Below are 19,870 nucleotides of genomic sequence, written 5' to 3'. Positions count from 1 at the left end.
TGCTGTTGGTTGTTGCTGCTGTTAGAGAAAGTGACAGTGGTAAGAAAATACAAGAAGAAGAGCGAATAAAGATGAGGGCAAACTATTTCACTTTCAGATAGAAGGTTCTGGTCTGATAAGGAGAGGGAAGGCGTGATAGCAAAGGGAAAGAAGTGTATGTGTGTGTAAGAGAGAGAGGGAGAGAGAGGGAGAGAGCACAGATTTGAGCAGGAGGCAGTGAAGCAGGGGACAGGGCAGAGAGTGAAGGGGGTCGGGTGGGGGAGTGGTTAGCCCTTCTTACTGCCTGTATATAGAGAAGACAGAGTCTGAGTGAGCAGATCCAGTGAGAGAGTGAGGGACAGACAGAGAAGAGAGACAGACTTTTTACCCTCTCTACCTGTGGATGACTTCCTGAGCAACACTTCGGCAAAGTTTCTATCGGATTACAAAAGCAGGATTTCTCTCTCGACTCCAGGTAACGACACTTTTTGCTTTCTTTACTTTTCCACAGCAGCCTTCTCTTTATGGCAGGCAGGTGCAGGCTCAACGTCACAGTGTGGATACTGAGATCATGTTACTTTAAATAACCTTTTTTTTGATTAATGGAAACTTTGGAGCTCTTGTGACGAGTGTTTACAAATCAGTATATTTCTGAGATTAGAACTAATTCTGTGCTTTATTTAAGCAAAGATACAGAATTTAAGTGAGGCAAGTCTTCACTGTTGCCACATATTTACCTTCTGGGTGTGTGATTGTTGCATACAATATTCAAGTTATTAATAGGTTCAGGAATATGAATGGGAAGCTGGTGAGATTTTTTTTTTGAAGAGGTTATTGAGTCCAGTGAGTGTGTGTAATTCACAGTGAGACTGATAAGCAGTTATCCCGTCACTCACCTGTTGTGGTCCAGGCCTCATTAGACACCTGCACCGTATTATAGATGGGCTCTGTTCTCCTCGACCTGGTGGGTGTTTTAAAAATAGAGCTGGACAGATAGTGGTCAGGGATTGTGTGACACAAGGGGGAAGTGGAGCTGAAAGAGCTTTTATGCAGATACACTGAGCCGAGGTGCCTGAATTATCTTGTGGGTGGTGCAGTGATATCTCAAAGTTCAGCTGTGTGAAGAAAGTGAAAGAGGGGAGCTGCAGGACGAAGTGTGAGCAGGGAGCATTAAAGGTTTGCTTTATATGGAATATCTATTTTAGCTTTGCAGATAGGGCTTGAACTAAAAATAGTTTTCAGAAAGATAAATCTGCTATTTTCTTGATTAATTGTTAAGTCTATGGAATGACGGACAATACTGAAAAAATGTCCATTGAAGTTTCTCAAACTCCAAGGTGATGTCTTTAAATGTTTCACTTTAATATTAGAGAAAAGCTGGACATGTTCATATTTTAGGCTCTGAAAACAGCATTTTCTGCCATTTTTGTGTCGAAAATCACTTTAATGATACATCAAAATAGTTAGTAAAAAAATAGTTTTTTCAGATCGGCTTACACATGCAGATAATTTAGGTTCCTAGTTGCCCACTGTCTCTGATATGTCTGCCTCCACCCCAATACAATAATGAGCTGAACATGTTTTATTTCTAACTGCATAAAATTGCAGTATAATTCTTCAATTCTTCAGTATAAAGAAGTGTCAGGGCTCACATTGAGGCAAGACTAACCTGGACACATTTATTATATAAAGAGGTTTTTCCCTATGTTACATAATTTGGATAAACTGGACCTTTAATATAGAAATAGTCATGTTTTTGAGTATTTTGAGTTTTTTAGTATTTATTGAGATAAAGCAGGTTTACATGATCCTGAAGCTGTGATATTTATACTGTGTATGTACATTATGTGTGTGTGTGTGTGTGTGTGTGTGAGGGGGGTGTTGCTGAGGGTGCATCTGTCCTGTGGCTGCAGTGTGGGATCAGTAGCTTGGCTACAGCTGTCTGGAGCTCTGATGGGCCATATGGCAGCCTCTGTGACACTCTTTTATAAAAGAAGATGAGAATACGGACTCATCAGCTAATGTCTCACTTCAGTGGAGAACTGTAGAAAACACAAAAACACAATTCACCTATTGAAGCTACTTATGTCACCCTGATCATGAAAGAGTTGGGACATTGTCTGAAACTTAAATAAAACAGAATGTGATCTTTTGCTTTATGACATATATTCTATTAAAAACAACATATTAACTTTTTAAACCCACTTGACTGTGAGCAGGTATGGGCATAAGACTTTTTTTGTTTGTTTGTTTTTTAAAGAAAACTAGAAGAAAGATGTTACCTTTCAAATAAAGCCTCATATATGCATTTTGGTCTTCCAATTCTTCTGTTATCAGCTCTAATGTTGAATGTTGCCAAATTCCTGTTTTCTTTCTGGTCCGCAACCTCAACTTCCTCTACCCTAGAGCTTTCACTCCACACCAGTTGATGCAAACGCAACTTGATTTGCATTTCTATTTTGAGACATGTCAAATGTTTTTTTAACATTCACTTCATTACACCACAGTTACTAAGAGCAGACAGCATTGTGATCAGCACTTGTGTTTTTTTTTTTACACTGACAGTTTGACCTGCAGGCCTCAGCAGCTCGCTGAGCAGACTGGTGGGTGTTTTATTGCACTGCTGCCACAACAAAACACTTGTGTAAAGGAGGAGACCTGCCCATCCCATACTGCCATATGCCCCCATGTGTGTGTATGTGTGTGTGTGCTTTTCAACTAAAGGCATAGTCATGCAGAAAACAGGACAGCAAAGATCTTTTCCGGGGCCCTGCTTTATGTGCAGGGTGTCCATTGTGCTCTGAGATCTGATTGGATAATTGATGAGGCTATTTATGTAAGAAGCAGGCTAACCCCTCGTCTTTGTCCGGACCCTTATAGACTCACTCATTCAGAAACCTGAGACCAACACACACACACACACACACACACCATACAAAAACCATACATACTGATGATAAGTTGACCTTTTTACGCTTAAGAGTGAGAGTTGTTTATGGGTTGCTTATTCAAGTGTGTATGACTGTTTTGTCAAATTACATAAAACAAAAGGAAAACAGTTGGACTGATAATATGGGACAAGGTTAATCTCGGGGCTTTCATATTTACCATGTTATGATTCTCTCAGAAAATAATTTACTTGTTGTGCTGTCAATCACATCCTGTCATGCTCAATATATCTCTGAATACTGAATGGTGAATGGTGAATGGTTAGAAAAGGATAAAAAAAGATTAGGTGTGAACTATCTAACCTTAATCAGACAGTATAATCCACACTTCCTCACTTCAAATTATCTCACCTTTAAAAATGATGCTCCATGCCAACCACTATTTTACAGTGGACTTCAGCTGATACAACCCTTGAAATGTTAATAGTGTGTATACTTTGACCTAATTCAGAAATAACATTTAAACTAGGCTTATTTTGAAGTTATGCAGAGCTGGTTCAACCCAGTGCGCTGACACAAATAGTGGAAGGTCCCTTTAATAGCAGTATGTAAAATTATTTGGCACTCGGTTCGATAATGACAGTCAAATTTTCTTTGATTGTGCCCATTGATATTAGAGTCACCAAACAGAGCACAAGTGTAATTGAATCAGTTTCTTTGACTGTGTTGAACACACTTTTACTGTATGTTTATGGTTTCCCTCTGGCATTTAGAGAAATGTTGTTGTCACTGTGGTCCATTAATGCTGGATGTGGGCTGTGTCTGTTCACTCAGACGGTTTCCTCGAGTGTCACAGATTAGCTTCGACAGCAGGACATTACTTTATTTCCGGGGCTGAGATAGCGTGCTAATCTGGTCCCCTCCCTGCAGCTGGATTTATGTCACTGCAATGCAAACAGTGCTGCATTAATGCACACGAAACAGTTAAAATATACCAGCTCCTATTAAGGACAATATAAAAAAAATGTGGAAATCACAAAAAGGATTGAGATTAAAAAACGGTAGCTGAAGAACCTTTCACCCTGAGACCTGACGTGACCTCATCATACATTATTCATGCTAAAAGACCTTTGTGTTTTTATCATCACATACTTGTTTTCCATCACTTTCTGCTGAGTGCATTTTCATATTTAGCTGCTGTTTGTCTTGGATGCTCGAAAGGAAAGTGGGAAAAAAATAAGCAGATGATCTCTCAGGATCATGTGGTTTTGCTGCCAGCTCTGTTTAAATGTATCTCGTGTGTGTGTGTGTGTGTGTGTGTGTGTGTGTGTGTGTGTGTGTGCTACTGAGTGTATATGCATCAGTGTTTATGTGAGTTGCACAGCAGGAGTTGGATATTGTGTTGGCAGCAGTCATACCCCAATTATGCTGCTCACAGTGCGACCTCTTCACCTCTCTTCCTGCGGAGTGTGAAACATTCACAGTGTGTCTTTTGTCGGGAAAAGCAGGCCAACTTTCACAAATGTTTTTCTACTTCATCATATACGTGTCCATCACAAGAATAAGGATTAAAGAATGGATTATATAGTATTATCTTTACCCACACATCTTATATCTTATTTCCTGTCTGCTTCCGTTCACAGATTTATCATGAAGCTCTTCCTGTTCGCTGTGGCGGCGCTGCTCCTAGTGGTGGGAGAGACCACTGCAGAAAGACTCCTGTCCAGAAGGACCAAGAGGGAGCTTGCCAGTCCGCTCCACGTTGGAGGCATCAGGGACCCGTATGGCTCCTACTGCCAGAGGAGAGGAGGCTGCTGCCCCGGCAGAGACGACTTGTGCACGGTCCCGTACCTGGACACCATCTGCTACTGCGACCTGTTCTGCAACCGCACCGTCTCTGATTGTTGCCCCGACTTCTGGGGTCACTGTCTCGGCGTGCAGCCACCTTTCATAGGTAAGTAAAGGTGCATGAGCGGATGTGTAGAAGTGTTTGTGTGTGCATCAGTGGGTTTTGCAGGTGTGCGGGCCTGTCATCGTTAGTAAAGCTCAGTCAGAGAACAGAGTGCTGGATCACAGCCCAAAGCAGCAGGACACCTGAGAATTATTACAATTACATACCTGCTTTTTAAAAAATTTACAAGCAAGAATTGGGCTTTAGATAATGGCTCCATTAAAGCAGCTACAATATTTTTTGTGTGTAATCGTCTCTATTTAACACTGATGTCTCTGTATGGCATAAATAAGCAAACAAGACCATCAGCGTGAAGACCGGCTGTTTCTATGTTTTAATTCTTGATGCCAGTCACCAAGTCCGATTCCCCACAAAATCAGACAAAATGAGCCCATGTTTACATTTTCCCAGACAACTTTTGCCAGTGAGAAGTACGTTAGCCAGTTAAAAGGAAGCAGAATGAGACTTTTCTTAAGATAATTTTAAGTTATATTTTGTGATCATGGCTGATTCTGGGGCAAGAAAAAGAATATTGCGAAGAAAAACAAAAAAACATGAAAGCACTAACATGTTTTTCCATATTACCGCCTAAATCAACACAAAATGAAAGACCCTTATAGTTGCTTTGATTCATCTCAGAAGGGAAGGCTTAAATAAAAATATAAATATGTCTGAGAGACTCCTGCTCTCCCAAAAAAAAGTCAAATTAGAGTTCCACTTTCTAATCCTCTGTCCTCCCCTGATAATTTCTGTTTTGTCGAGTCGACTACATTTGGACTCCCGGCGCAGTTATAGTAGCATTCTCTCAGTGCAGAGGTGTAAAATGGGCCAGCGACAGCAGAGGCCTACCGGAGAACAGAGCGGTGAACAGTAGGCTTCTTATTAACTCAGACAGAGGGAGGGAGGAGGGGTGGATGGAGGGATGAATGGAGGTCAGGAGAAAGAATGTGGGCTATGTGGAGGGAGGGAGAGACAGACAGACAGACAACGGGTGCAGAGGGGTCGGTGCAGGTATGTGTTCCCTGGACGAAAAGGTAGGGGGATCTCAAGGTGGGTCACAAACACACAGCCTGGAGGAAAGCTACGGTGCTTTAAAGGGAAGGAGGCGACAGATCTTTATAGTCTATAACCCAGAATTCAATGCTTCAAGTTGATGTACAATTTCTAATATTTCGTCACAGGAAAACTGTCTCCATCATTCTATGTATCACATGTCACATTACATGAATACTTTAGGTCAACAGATTTCCCCTCTATAAAATCCTTCTAAGTCAATGAGTAACTTGTCACACTCTTCTGCTCTGCAGAGTTGTGATAGACCGGCTGAGACAGCTGAGAGGGGGATGATGAGTAACAGAGGGCCTCAGCCATAAATCACACAATCACTCTACAGGCAAATAAACCTGCTCACACTGTAAATTCTCCGCACGCTCATGCTTTAAATTCCACATGAAATTCACACTGACAGCACCTCGCACTGTAAATCAACTCGTAGATAAACATCACGGGGAAACTGTCAGCAAGTTGATATAGTTTTCACAATCTTTTAGCAAGCACGGTTCAGACTACAAGTGTTAAGGGTCAAATTCATCCAGCAGGAATGCCACAATAACGCTGTGTCACTGCTGTGGCAATGCTGCGTGGCCTCAACACTGCAGCTCATAAACGTTAATGATTTTCTTCTGCTTAATCATGGATGTAATAGACGGGCTACTTCTGCGGCCCTTTCCCTTGGTTTCACTCGAGGTGGCGAAGTGAAGCATAAGCTGGTTAAAGCATGACGAGAGCCCAGGAAGCCTGGGAAGGCAGGAAAGAAGCTAACGCCACATTCCTACACTGGATTACTGGAGCTCAGAGCTCCTTAGACCTCACATATTCTGTGTGTACACTCACACACACACACCCATGCACACGACACACACACACACACACACCTGGGGAGTAAGCATTAACACTTTATATTGTGGTTGCAAGTGCAGAAATATGGCGAGTGTGATTTATTTGTTTATCGAAGTGCATCTCTGTCTCCTTAGTGTGTCTCAGTATTTGAGGCTTTTATGGAAGGATCACTGTTGTTTAGCCACATCAAACCCATATATATAACAAAATCATTATCAAGAAAACCAATTAAACTCTTATGAGCTATTTTTGTCCAAACAAATGTACCTTTAGTTGTGCCAGGCATTAAAATGAACAAGAAATTGAAGAAAACAAGGGTGGTCTAATAATATTTTCGATAACTGTATATATATATATATATATATATTAAGTTGCCCCTCTTTGTTTCCTCTCAGGCACCTGCGAAAGAAATGGAAACACATTCTTTTCAGGACAAACATACAAAGAAAACTGCAATTTATGGTACGTAAACCCTTCTTTCTTCCTCTTACTTCTCTTAAATCCTAGGCTTTCCCTTAAATGCCCCCTTAAGTAGCTTAAAACTACTAAAACATTTTCCCCCTCACTTCATCTACATGCTCTCCAGGTTTACATGTTCTAACAATTCACAAGGACCCCTTGATGCTTATACTGAGTGAAATATTCAAGTACAACAGGCCTTGTTTTTTATGGATGCACCGTTACAACAGATCGAAGATGTCTTGTGTATCACATTTCTCCATGTTGACACACAGTACGCTGCGTTCCTAAAACCTCTGGGATCTGTACTGGAGTTTAAAAATACATTTGGGTGGGTTAACAAAAATATGTGTGTGCACAGCATGTGTTTCTAATAATAAAGCCACTAGTATTCAGTTTTTATATCCATATTTTGATTGGAATATGACATTGATCACATGACCTTTATATCACACATTAACCTCGTCTACCTCAGTTTGTCACTTTGTCTCTAACAGCCTGTTTTCTCATGAGTTATTTTGAGAGCAGGAAAAGCACACATGTAAATAATAAAAAGAAAGATGATTGATTTCCATTTAGCTGCATCATTTCCAAATGTATCACAAATTTTAACCATATCTGGAGAAAATTGGCTAACAACAACTCACTACTGTTAGGTATCTGAATATCGGTTCATGGAGATTAGCATGAGGTGGCACTAATCCCAGTAAGTGAAACCATTTTACTATTGTAGAAGAAGAGGGCAACAAGATGAAGAAATAAATGCCAGTTGAAACTCAAATGGTGAAAAAACAATGTAGAAAACTGGATGGAAATATAACATTTCTGTTTGTTTCATGTTTTTATTTGAGGAAGATTGTGTCAGATCTGTGTGGAACGATGATTTAATCTGCAGCTATTTTTAATCTCTTCAATGGAGCAGAAGCTTCATTAGACATTGAAACCACATGCTTCAGGAACGTCATTGTTTATTTGCTAAATCTGCCTCCACTGCACTTCATTTACGCTCTTTTTTATGCACAAATCCAGAATGTGCATGCAAATAGGTGCAGGGAAACCCACCTATGAGTCAAAATGAGTGCTGTGTTTAAAGAACTATGGAGAACAATGTTTAGTCTTTTCAAACATAGCTAATGCTGATGGAGTTTATAATTATTTATTCCAAAGCGTTCTCTGTTATGATCTGTTGTGAAGTGAAGAACAGTTTGGCAGTCCGTCTGTAACAGGAGGAAGATAAGCTGCATAACTGAGGATAAATCAAAACAGGCCCAATGCTACTGTTTGTGTGTGTGTCTGCCAACATCTCCAACAGTGTCTTACATATCCCCTACTGTGTAACATACTAAAATCAATTATAATTGAAAAGATTTTCTGTTGAGCTTCAACTTTAATGTCAATAAAAATTCTCAAATGCACAAAATTGAGGTCAAATATTGTTATAAAAAGGTCATCGTTTTTTATTTCATACATCTTTAACTCTTTATCAGGCAAAGAACTATATTTGGTAACTTCAGGTAATATTTCGAGAAAAAGTTGCAAATTTACTAGATTAAAGTGGCAAATCTACAAGAAAAAAGTCGCAGATTTACAAGGAACTTTTTTCTCCCAGATTCACCACTTTAAATCTCATAAATCTACGCATTTTTTTCCTCGTAGATTTCACACTTTAATCTGGTAAACTTTTTTTTAATACATTCTGGCAGTATGTAAAATCCTCTAATATTCTCTAGGGTTGAAATTTGGAATTTGCAATTATTTCCATGAGTTATTAAGGGTTAAAGTGGTGAATCTGGGAGAAAAAAGTTGTTTTTTTCCCACTTTTTTCTCGTAACTCTGCGACTTTTTGTGTGCAGATTTGCCACTTTAAATCTCTTAAATCTGCAACTTTTTTTCTTGTAGATTTGCCACTTTAATCAAGTAAATTTGCAACTTTTTTCTCGAAATATTACCTGAAGTTACCAAATATAGTTCTTTGCCTGATAAAGGGTTAATAGATGCTGCTGCATTTTCCCAGTTCAAGCATACTGGTGGACAAATTTACAAACAGCCCTGTACTTTGTGACCCTGACATGGAGTTAAGACACTCCCCCCTAAAAGAACAGTATTTTAGATTAGCTCTCTGTGACAGCAAAGCGTCTGTTATCTGCTTGGCCTTCTCCACCCTGAGGGCACCAGAGTCCATGTGGCTGTTGTCATTTTTCTGCGTGATATCGACAGCAGTCAAGGAGAGGTAAAGCAGATCCTGAGAGACTCGCGGGCGGAAACGGAGAGGGTCAAGTGAGTGAAGGCAAACGGAATTCCTCACCTGTCCTCCACTGTGGTTTCTCACATCTGCGTTATTCGATGTTCCTCAAAGACCCTGTGTACGAGTGTGAACATGCACACGAATGTTGATTTAACATCCATTTGTGCATCCATATTATATTTATCTTCATGCAACAAGAACACGCTGGCTGTTTGTCACGACACGTCTAACCCAAACCACGCTGACCTCGCTGATCTCCACATCCTCTGCTTTAAACCTCGCAGCTGTTTGACTCAGGAAGCTGTGTCGTGTCAGTGTGATATGCCTGAAGTAGGACTTTTATCACAACAGCTCAATTAGGTTTGACCTAAGTGGTGGTTGATAAATGGCAGGGTGATCGTTTTTTTCTTTTTTTTGTTGAGGAAATACCTGGGTGAGGCTGAGCTGTGTGGTAAAGATAACCTCCAGCCTCCTAGTTCGCCAGAAAACAGCGTTTACGTGCTAACTCCCCCTTTCACCAGCAAACAAAAGAGTCTTATGCACATACGCTCTCACACGTTCTTGTTAAGGCAATATGCATGGATGCTTGAAAAATTGCACCGAAGCTTGGCGCGGAGGGACACACACACTCCCTTTTCCTACTCCCACTCTCTCCACTTATTGATTTCCCAAATGTGCATCCTCCCAACTCAGAATCAGGGCCGCAGGGCGGAGGACACGGCTTCCGCTTTGAGCTCTCCCTTTTTTTCTCTCTCTCTCTCTCTCTCTCTCTCTCTCGAGAGTCTCTCATTAGCAGTAGACGAGCTCCCGCACACTGCTATCTAACCTCCTACATGCCTTGACTAACTCCTGACATGAGCACAAGAAGCCAAATATCACTGATAGAGTCAATAAAAATCAGCTCTCTGACTGTCAGTATCACGGTCGGCATGAACTTTATCTTTTCTTCAGTGCTCGACAGCACAGAAACAACTCGACCGAGCATGAAGTATTAAAACAATGTGTCGTGTTGTGTGCGCATGTGTGAAGATACAACATGATTTCTGTGGCAGACTTTTGTTGTGTTAATGGGATCCCCAGCTGAGACCCTTTTCCTCCCCGAGCTGTTGGCATCCTGATAACTTTTTATCTGCTCCAAATGATCTGAAACGCGGCGCCTCTCGCACAGCCCCGAAGGAGCAACTATCTCTGTGATTTGGCAGCAGCTCCGCTCTGTCTGCATCTTCTTCAGATTGGACATGAGCCAATGCCAGCTTGGACTTTCTAAGTTGCTGTATAGTTTCTCAGATGGTGCAGATACGTCAGATCTAAACTCTAACAAACATGGCTCGGGGCCCACTGATCTGGCAGGATATGTCAAGACAATGCACTCCATGTCTCGCAGGTGTCTGTGTTTGTATGTACCAGTGCCTGTTCCAAACATCTGTCTGTTTGTAATGGCCCGTTTGTTTTGCCTCTGGTGCGCTTCCTTGGGTAATGAGCGATAAACCTGCATGACATAGTTGCGTCCCGGATCGGTGCTAAAGTACCTGCATCATTTGTTAACAGCTAGCTATTCGAAAGCAGGCTGGAAGAATTCTTAAAGTTACATTGTTGATGCTTGAAATGTTTAAGTTCACTTCAATGTAACATATCCAGTCTCTCTTTCTTTATCTGTCTTTTACATGGATGTATTATTGGTTGTATTAACTCTCAAATGTACATTTAGCTTTGGATAAAAGTGTCTGCTAAATGACATTGTAGAATTATAGAATTATAAGTCTAATGAGAATCAGTCACTTGATACAGACGCCAAAAAGGTTTTCTCGCTTCCGGGATATTTCTACGATATATATGGCCTACTGAATATGTGCAAGCATTTGTCTTGTTGGCCCTGCCCATGAGTTCCTGCTTGGCTCAAAAACCTTACACTTCAATGGTGTAAAATTCATAAGGACCTTTAGGCTACCTTGTTTGCAATTTCTCTTTTACAATTGTGTTCTATAGAGAAAATACCTTTTGGGCCACAGGGGGATTTTTTGCATTCATAGTTCTTGCTCTTGAACTGGGCTTCTTTCGTAGAGAGCAACAGACAGTGAGCCGTTCACTGGTGGAACAGTTAATAGGGTTCCCTTCTCAATACACCACGCTGTGTGTACATAACACACCACTAATAAATACGTCTCCTAAAATCTCACTGCACTTCCTTGGGTCCTCAGCAAAACACCCGAGAGTGAAGTCAATCAAATGAACGATTGTTGAGATAACCGAAGGACAGACAGACGCACAAAGACTCCTTAAATTTTAATTAGATGCATGCAAGTGTGTGTATAATCTCAGAGGTGAACACGGTGTTTTCTTCAAACAGGGAGAGAGACAGAGAACTATGTGAACTATGGCCTCCCACTGTCCTCGGACCATCATTTTTCTTTCTCAGCCACACTCTGTCCCCCTGTCTCCATAAGTCTGTCATTACGCCTGTGTGTGTGTGTGTGTGTGTGTGTGTGTGTGAGGGTGTGCAGTATTATTACGTGTGAATTTATTGTTGTTTTTGACACTGTGGCACTGAGCAGCATGCATGTCTCCCAGCATGATGGAGTCAGAGGTGAAAGGTCATTGTCTAAACTCTGCTGCTGCTGGTGTGTGTGTCCGTGTGTGTTTGTGTATAAGCGTGCGTATAAGTGTGTGTGTGTGTGTGTGTTTGTTTATATGTGTGTGTGTGTATAAGTGTGTGTGTGCTTGAACATTATATCTGCTGGTGTCTCAGAGACTCAGCTGGGAGGAGTGCAGTGTGAGAGGTGGTACACTCTCTGTGGGCTTCAGTGTGACTAAAGGGGAACTTGGCCTCTCCATCATTGTGTGTGTTTAATGATCCTCCTGGGCAGAGCCCGCTCTCTGTAAACATCATGTCTAATGTACAGTAGACTCTATAGTTGGAAGTCTGTACATGACGCCTGTGTGGGAAACACCCCTCATTCTTTCTCCCTTGCACTCATTTATTATGATATTCCCCAAACAGCGGCCGACCTTGCAGCTGTTATTTATGGTGACTTAGTAACTTTATTTACCCAGGTAATCTTAGTGAGAGGGACCTGAGAACAAAAATATTTACAGTCAGCCAACACAGAAACCAAGAAACCAAGAAAACATCAATAAAGCTGTCAAATCTCTGAATGGCTTGAGACCTGTTTGTAACTAATGTTAAAGGTAGATCGTACCTGAATCTAGTGCAGTCAGGTTCACTGTGTACAGAAAGGAAAGATAGATTGGGTTTTAAATATCCCAACAGTGAGATAATATGATATTTTGCCTTTGCTTTTATTTGCTGAGAGCAAGATGAGAAATTTGATACCACTGTTTTGTCAGAATATCTATGTAGCTGCAGGTGTCTTAGCCTAGTCTAAAACTAAATCCAGGTTATACAAACAAGATATAAAGTGTTGATATTGAGCTTAAGATGTGCTGATTTAGTTACCTTTGGTTACACAGAGCTGGGCTAGCTATTTCCACCTGTTTACAGTCTTTATGCTATGCTAAGCTAAGCTAACTAGCTGTTGGCTGTTGCTTCATATTTACTATAAACTCTAATATACCAAACTATTCTTGTAAGAAATTATTGAGCAATGTGACATTACAGAATGTATCCTCAATAAATTGAAATCTAATAATTGACCCACGAATATTTTTATGCTCAAGAAAAGTCATTTGTAAATCATTGCATTATTACTGTTATTATTCTGTATTTACTACCCTGGTGAGACGGTTTAATTTTATAATGAACAGGCCTCAGTTTGGGTGTTTTGGTTCATCCAGACAGCTGCTTTTAGGAAATATGGCCTAAGGGATTTAGTATCCTGTAGATGTTTATAGTTTCACACAGTTATTCAAGAATGTTTTAAGGGACTTTGATGAAACTGCACGTTTAGCTACAGGAAATCATTTACTTTTGAACTATCAGTGTACAGTGAACTGAGGTCGCGTGCATGGTGACTCAACTGTGTGAGTAAGCTTTGTGTCTGGTGCAATCTTTTGTTAAGTATTTCAAAAAAATACCTTACAAAAGATTGCACCAGACACAAAGCTTACTCACACAGATTAGTTTACTTTACTTTAGTGAAGTTATTCCATTTTGTACTTAACTGTATATGAGAGGGAAATGTCACATATTTACTCCACAACATTATTTTTTAACTATGGTTACTGGTAAAATGATTTGAAATAGTACAACATTACAATTATTACTGTACCCAATAGTATATAAAATATATCATATAACATTTAGTTAGGGTCCGTCCATAATGAATCCTCCTTCTTTTGACTTTTGAAATATGTTTGGCTGATAATACTCTCAGGGCTTTTACTTTGAAGGTCTAGACTTTATATTGTTGTAATGGTACATTTACTACACTAAAGGACCTTGATACTTATTCCACCACAGTTCTGGCTACACGCACGCACGCACGCACGCACGCACACACACACACACACACACACACTTCTTCACAGTGAGTCATCAGAGAGCACCCAGTACAAGTTATTTTTGAGCATCCCCAAAGCAAACATTGTCGTCACCATTAATATCCTGTCCTCTTATCTCTTCTGTCATCTTTTTGAATACTTGTCTGCTTCTTTCTGACTAAAAATGGATCCGTGTTCTGCAGCCTTAAAAGGCTGAATGTTTCCTTTAACCTCTCCCTCCGTTTCTCACTCCCTTGTTCGTTCTTTTTCCATTTTATTTCCAGTCACTGACGTTCTTCTCTCAATTAATTTCTTATTTCGGAATTCCTTTGAGCCTCTGCATATTTGCCCATGTCTCAGATAATCAGCTGTTGACTTCACTGGCTGTAGCATTAATATGGAAATTGTAGCTATTTTCATGCAATTACAGCTGCTAATGCCTTTCAGTGGTCTCATGTCTTTCCCTCTGCTGTCTGTCTCTCCTCTGTAGCACATGTGGGACCACCGGACGCTGGGAGTGTGAGCAGAACGCCTGTCTGATGGATCCTGACATGATCCACGCTGTTAACAGAGGCAACTATGGGTAAAAAAACAAACATTAACACACATACTTGATGTTCTACAATTATTACTCTATTATATATGGTCACAAACACATTCTCCTCCTACTTTGTGCTTTCAGATGGAAGGCAGCTAACTACAGTCAGTTGTTTGGCATGACTCTGGACGAGGGCATCCGGTTCCGTCTGGGCACTCAGAGACCCTCCAGGACTATCATGAACATGAATGAGATCCAGGTACAGGACAGTCTTCATCACTGGATATTAGTTTCGGGGTTGACGGGGTAAAAAAGCACAAAAAGAAAAATATGTGGGTGGTCAAGCTCCTAAAGGCACAAGTACAAAGATCAGTGTCAGCACTTGTATTCTTTGCTCAAGTGCCTTAAAGCAAGTCATGAAAACCTTGCCATTCTTAGTGTTTTGTAGCTGACCTTTGACCCCTGACCTTGTTTTTAAGAGATGGCACAAGAGAACTACTTTTCAAACAGGGATTGGGAGAATATCTAGTTACTTGTTGCTACTGGGTGTGACCTTTTAACCATAGGGTTTCCCATTATAATTCCACTTAAAATAATATTTGGACTTTGACACTGTAGAGTCACTTACATCATATATGTTATCTAATTGTTCTAACTTCAAACTGTGTGATGTTGTGCTTGTGATAGCTGCACTATCACAGCAAGAGTAAACCTCACAGATTTCTCCTGTTTCATTTTATATGCAGTTTGGTGTCAATGAAAACTTTTAAAACGATTCATCTAATCTTTATTCCCCACAAATATGAACATTTGCATTTGGCTTCACATTTTGGTTATTAAGTAAATCACAATACAACCCTGATTAAAAAAACAATGTGATAATTTGCTAATCCTCTGTGACATATATTCAATTGAAAACAGTACAAAACACTATATTTTATTTTCGAACTGATAAAACTCTTGTCTTTTGTAAATATTCACTCTTAATTCTGAATTTGATGCATTCTGTTTTTATTAATGTTTTACACAGTGTCCCAACTTTTTTGGAAATGGGGGTTGCACACAATAAATAACACAACATGCACGGTACAAACAGTAAAACACAATAAAACACAATACAAGTGCATAAATAAATAGCAAAGCATTGGACTTAGTTCCAGTGAGAGTGGTGTTTTTAAAAAATATATATATATATTTTTAGATTTCTGAAATATAGTTTTCATGCACCGAGTACATTTTCCTGGTAGACCCAAGAGAAAAGCAAGAAAAACATCACAACATTACTGTCAGTGTTCATTGAAATTAATTTTGCATCCTTAGGCGATTCCATTGAAGAAACAGGTTGAACATAAAGTTACACATTAGACACTTTCCATGAACAAATAAAATCACATCAAACAGTCATAACAAGTGTACATATCACTTTATATCCTCTGGACTCACATCTCAGTTAACAGCACACTGATTTAAATTGTCTCGTTGACAGTGTTGTTGTGGCTTCTCACACCTTAGGACGATATTATGATTTGAGATATGCAGTTTTAAAACAACCCATTACTGTGCAACAAGGGAGCGCTGATCAAAACGTTTCTCGCTTAATTATGGTGGCTTCTTGTTGGTACGTGACGGCGTCTCCGTCTGGAACCTCAGCCTGCTCTGATCCCCTCAGTCGTTGTTTACATTTCATCCAGACAGATTACATAAGACGGAACCAAAACATCAGACAGAGAAGATGTAGCAGAGGATGGTGGCTGCCCGGGGAATAAAGAGCAAAACACCTCCCCTCCTCCATCCATCCCTTCATCCGTCCATCCTCACTCCCCCTGTTTACGTCTCCCAGCATTCCACGACTACTTCCACCATAAAAAAAAAACCTCTCAGCTCCCCCTCCTTCTTCCGCCGTCAGCGTGCCCCTACCTGTGCCAGGAACGAGATCAGAGACATGCAGCCCATTCATAAATCTCAGTGTCCTTCTCTTCTTTCATGTCTGTCTGCAGACTCCTGTGTAAAGGATGGGAAATTGTGAATGAATTTCATCTAATTTATGCAGCCATTTTCACTCTTTATCACGCCTTAAGGTCAGGTATTTCAGGTGTCTGCGCCTTTGGACTTTGACCTTCCACAATTACAAATCTCTGACCAGCAGCACATTCCTAAGTTATGCATTAGGTGACCATTTGTGCTTTGAATACCTCATTATGAGTCAGAGGAATGCAGTGCTGGCAGCCAGGCCCTTTGTGAGACAGAGAGAGGGAAGGAAGTGAGTTGTACAGAAGCGAGTGCTCTGTTATCACACATAACTGGGAGATTAGAGAGCATCCAGATTTGAGTGGAGACTAATACATTGAGTATGTTTGGCATCTGAGAAGCACCTGCAAGTGATCCTAATTAGGATTTATCATCCTGTGATAGTGGTACTGGAGTTGGATTCCTCCATGAACGAGTTCAGTTGGTTCAAATGACTCATTCAGTGTAACCAAACGGCCCCTTGGTTTCATGCAGCGGACCGGGATCAAAGGTTCCTGTCTATTCCACAGCGTCAGAGATTGACACTGGGCCAAATGGTCCTAATCGCCTGTGAATAAGTCCCCTTCTACTGGAGGGTTGATTAGTAGACTTATGTAATCCGCCAGTGATCAGAACTTGTCATACAAAGCTGTCCACAAGTATTTTAATTGCAGCTGTTAGTTTGTGGGCAAACTATTACTCTGTATTGCCTGAAACAACATTAGAACAAGTGCTGCAGCTCTGAGTCCTTGTTAAAAACTTTGTGCTGTCACTTCTGAGAGACATTAATGTTTCAGCTATTCTGTTGGAGTATAACAGTGATTAAACTCTCACTTTTCCTTTCTGTCAGATGAACATGGATCCTCAGGGTGACCGTCTGCCACTCTACTTCAACTCAGCAGAGAAGTGGCCCGGAAAGATCCATGAACCACTGGACCAGGGCAACTGTGCTGCATCCTGGGCCTTCTCAACCGCAGGTAGAGCAGGAATACAATAAATGAAAAAAAAAAGAATAAAAAGTTGAGATAGTGAAACAACTTTTGACATATTTAAAAGGTTAGGTGAAAATGGTTCAGAAAGACAAGAAAAGCCTAAACATTAAAGTCTTGTTCCCAATTCTTTTATTTTAATGGACATGACAATGTGCTAACCACAAAAGTTTTACAGTTAAATACAGATGCATGACAAATGCACAAAAACATTTATGTTTCTATCTATCTATGATTATCATATAGTTAACAGCAATACATAACGATAAGAGGATAAAATCATACATCTGACAATCTAAGATATTTTTCAGTGTTTCTTGCATGACATTTTGTAATTTTGCCTCTCCTCTTCACTAGCTGTTGCATCAGACAGAATCTCCATCCAGTCAATGGGTCACATGACTCCTCAGCTGTCCCCTCAAAATCTTATTTCCTGCGACACCCGCAACCAGGGAGGCTGTGCCGGGGGCCGCATCGACGGAGCCTGGTGGTACCTGCGCCGTAGAGGGTAAAGATTTATTCTATATGAGCTTGAAACAAAAAGCAAAGCAGCATACAATGAGCTTTGGTGAATCTTTTCTCCTCTTCTCTCACAGAGTGGTGACAGAAGACTGCTATCCGTACCGACCCCCCCAGGACAGTCCAGCGGAGGTGGGCCGTTGTATGATGCAGAGTCGCTCGGTGGGCCGGGGGAAGAGGCAGGCCACGCAGCGCTGCCCCAATACACACAACTACCAGAATGACATCTACCAGTCCACACCGCCATACAGGCTCTCATCCAATGTAAGCGCCGCACAAACAGACACATAAACAGACACATAAACAGACACATAAACAGACATATGTGATTCCTGCATACACACCTGCTTACAGATATCCCAGCCAGTACAACATGTTCTCAAATCTGCAGTAAACATGCAGCTTTAATAAGCATGCTTTACATTTTTGGGACTCCCTCGTGTTACAGTGGACTATAATCTCTCTCACGTGTTTTATTACAGTATGTGTTTTTGCACACATTCCTCATGCATACTTGACTCCATCATGGTTGATCATGGGAATGTACAGGATTAAGTGCTCTGTAGAACTCTTCCCTGAATCACTGAAGGGCGAAAAGTTGTATTTTTACCAGCCTGTTTGCCACTTTCATGGTGCAGGCTGTTAGGTTCAGGATTGAGACGGCTGATTGAAATATTATACATAATTGAATCAATTTTGTAGTTTGATTATTTTGGTTCAAAATATATTGGATACACAGGCCAGTGAGTGAATTAAACCAATTTACTGTCTGCACTTTGGATCTCATCATCCATAATCATTATCTACCGTACAATCATTTCAAGACTGTAATATGTATCAAGAATTAGATTTCCAATATTAAATTTTTTCTTGCTCAGCTACAATAAGGAGTTGAGTCAACCAGAATCAATCAGTCAAAAAGAGAGCACAGTGGCCAAGAGTTCTGACTGATTATATTAAGAAAACACAGAAAAACATACAACGTGTATGTGTGTATATGTGTATACACATTTATATGATATGTTCTATTCAATGAGAAATAATAATAATAATTAATGATAATAAACTTTATTTATAGAGCACCAACTTTATGTTGCACTGGTACAGAATACTTTACAATAAAAACAGAACACCTTTAAAACACAAGAGGAACAAAATGATCTAAAAACCTTAAATACATGAAGAATTGAAACCCAATAAATATTAAAATAAACTTGCAGCTTAGATAAATCATGGTGTACTTTCCGATAAAAGTGTGTTTTTAGAAAATATCTTATAGAAGGCGCTAATTCAGCCTTCAGACAGCCCTATTTCCCTCGGGAAGGTCCTTCCCGAGCCTCGGGACCCTGATTGCATCCCTTAAGTCCAGCATGGACAGGAGACCACTATATAAGGTTCTCTAAGTATGCAAATGTTCGTAAGGGACTAAAAGTTGTAAAATATTATCTGGAGCCAGGTCATGAAGAGAGACAAAACAGGGTGCCAATGTGAAAAGGCTAAAACAAGTCTGGTACTGGTTAAAAGCTGGATGATCTAAAACAACAAACTTCTTCTTGTCCATGTAAAAAGCACCTCTGCCCTTCCTTCTGCGCTAAAAGTATCGTGTAACATTCACTAAAACCGTTTCCAGAAGCCGCCTCTGCATGCACCGCCGTGCATCTCCTCCAATTCAAAGTCGACCGCTGAGCTGCAGCCGACATGAGGTTTTATCGTCCAGCATCCATCAGTGCTAAATGACGGCTAATGCCTCCCGAAATCATTACAGCCTGTTGTTTCTGTCTCCCGATGGCCTGTGAAGTCAATAAGCCGAGCATTAAGGCCACGGGGCCCTGCTGGACTCAATCTTGTTATCTGACTTTTAACATCCAGGGGGGTTGTTTTCATTCTCTCCATTTCACTGACATGTAATGATCCTCCTGTCCGTCTCTCTCTCCTCTGCCTATAAATTGCTCCTCTTAT

At 40.6% G+C, this 19,870-nt stretch overlaps 1 protein-coding gene across 1 annotated transcript in view; it reads left to right on the top strand.

Annotated features, from left to right (window-relative positions):
- Positions 1–19,870, top strand: part of tinagl1 (tubulointerstitial nephritis antigen-like 1) — a 29,542-nt gene continuing 9,672 nt past the window's right edge. Inside the window, exons 1-8 of the mRNA XM_059350407.1 lie at positions 1–454; positions 4,511–4,821; positions 7,113–7,179; positions 14,349–14,441; positions 14,541–14,655; positions 17,254–17,380; positions 17,750–17,900; positions 17,989–18,175. Coding sequence (XP_059206390.1) covers positions 4,518–4,821; positions 7,113–7,179; positions 14,349–14,441; positions 14,541–14,655; positions 17,254–17,380; positions 17,750–17,900; positions 17,989–18,175 — 1,044 coding nt within the window. The 5' untranslated portion in view covers positions 1–454; positions 4,511–4,517. The remainder of the gene's footprint in view (positions 455–4,510; positions 4,822–7,112; positions 7,180–14,348; positions 14,442–14,540; positions 14,656–17,253; positions 17,381–17,749; positions 17,901–17,988; positions 18,176–19,870) is intronic.

The sequence above is a fragment of the Centropristis striata genome, chromosome 14 (assembly GCF_030273125.1).
Source record: "Centropristis striata isolate RG_2023a ecotype Rhode Island chromosome 14, C.striata_1.0, whole genome shotgun sequence".
Lineage (NCBI taxonomy): Eukaryota > Metazoa > Chordata > Actinopteri > Perciformes > Serranidae > Centropristis > Centropristis striata.
This window is presented reverse-complemented; position numbering and strand designations above follow the sequence as displayed.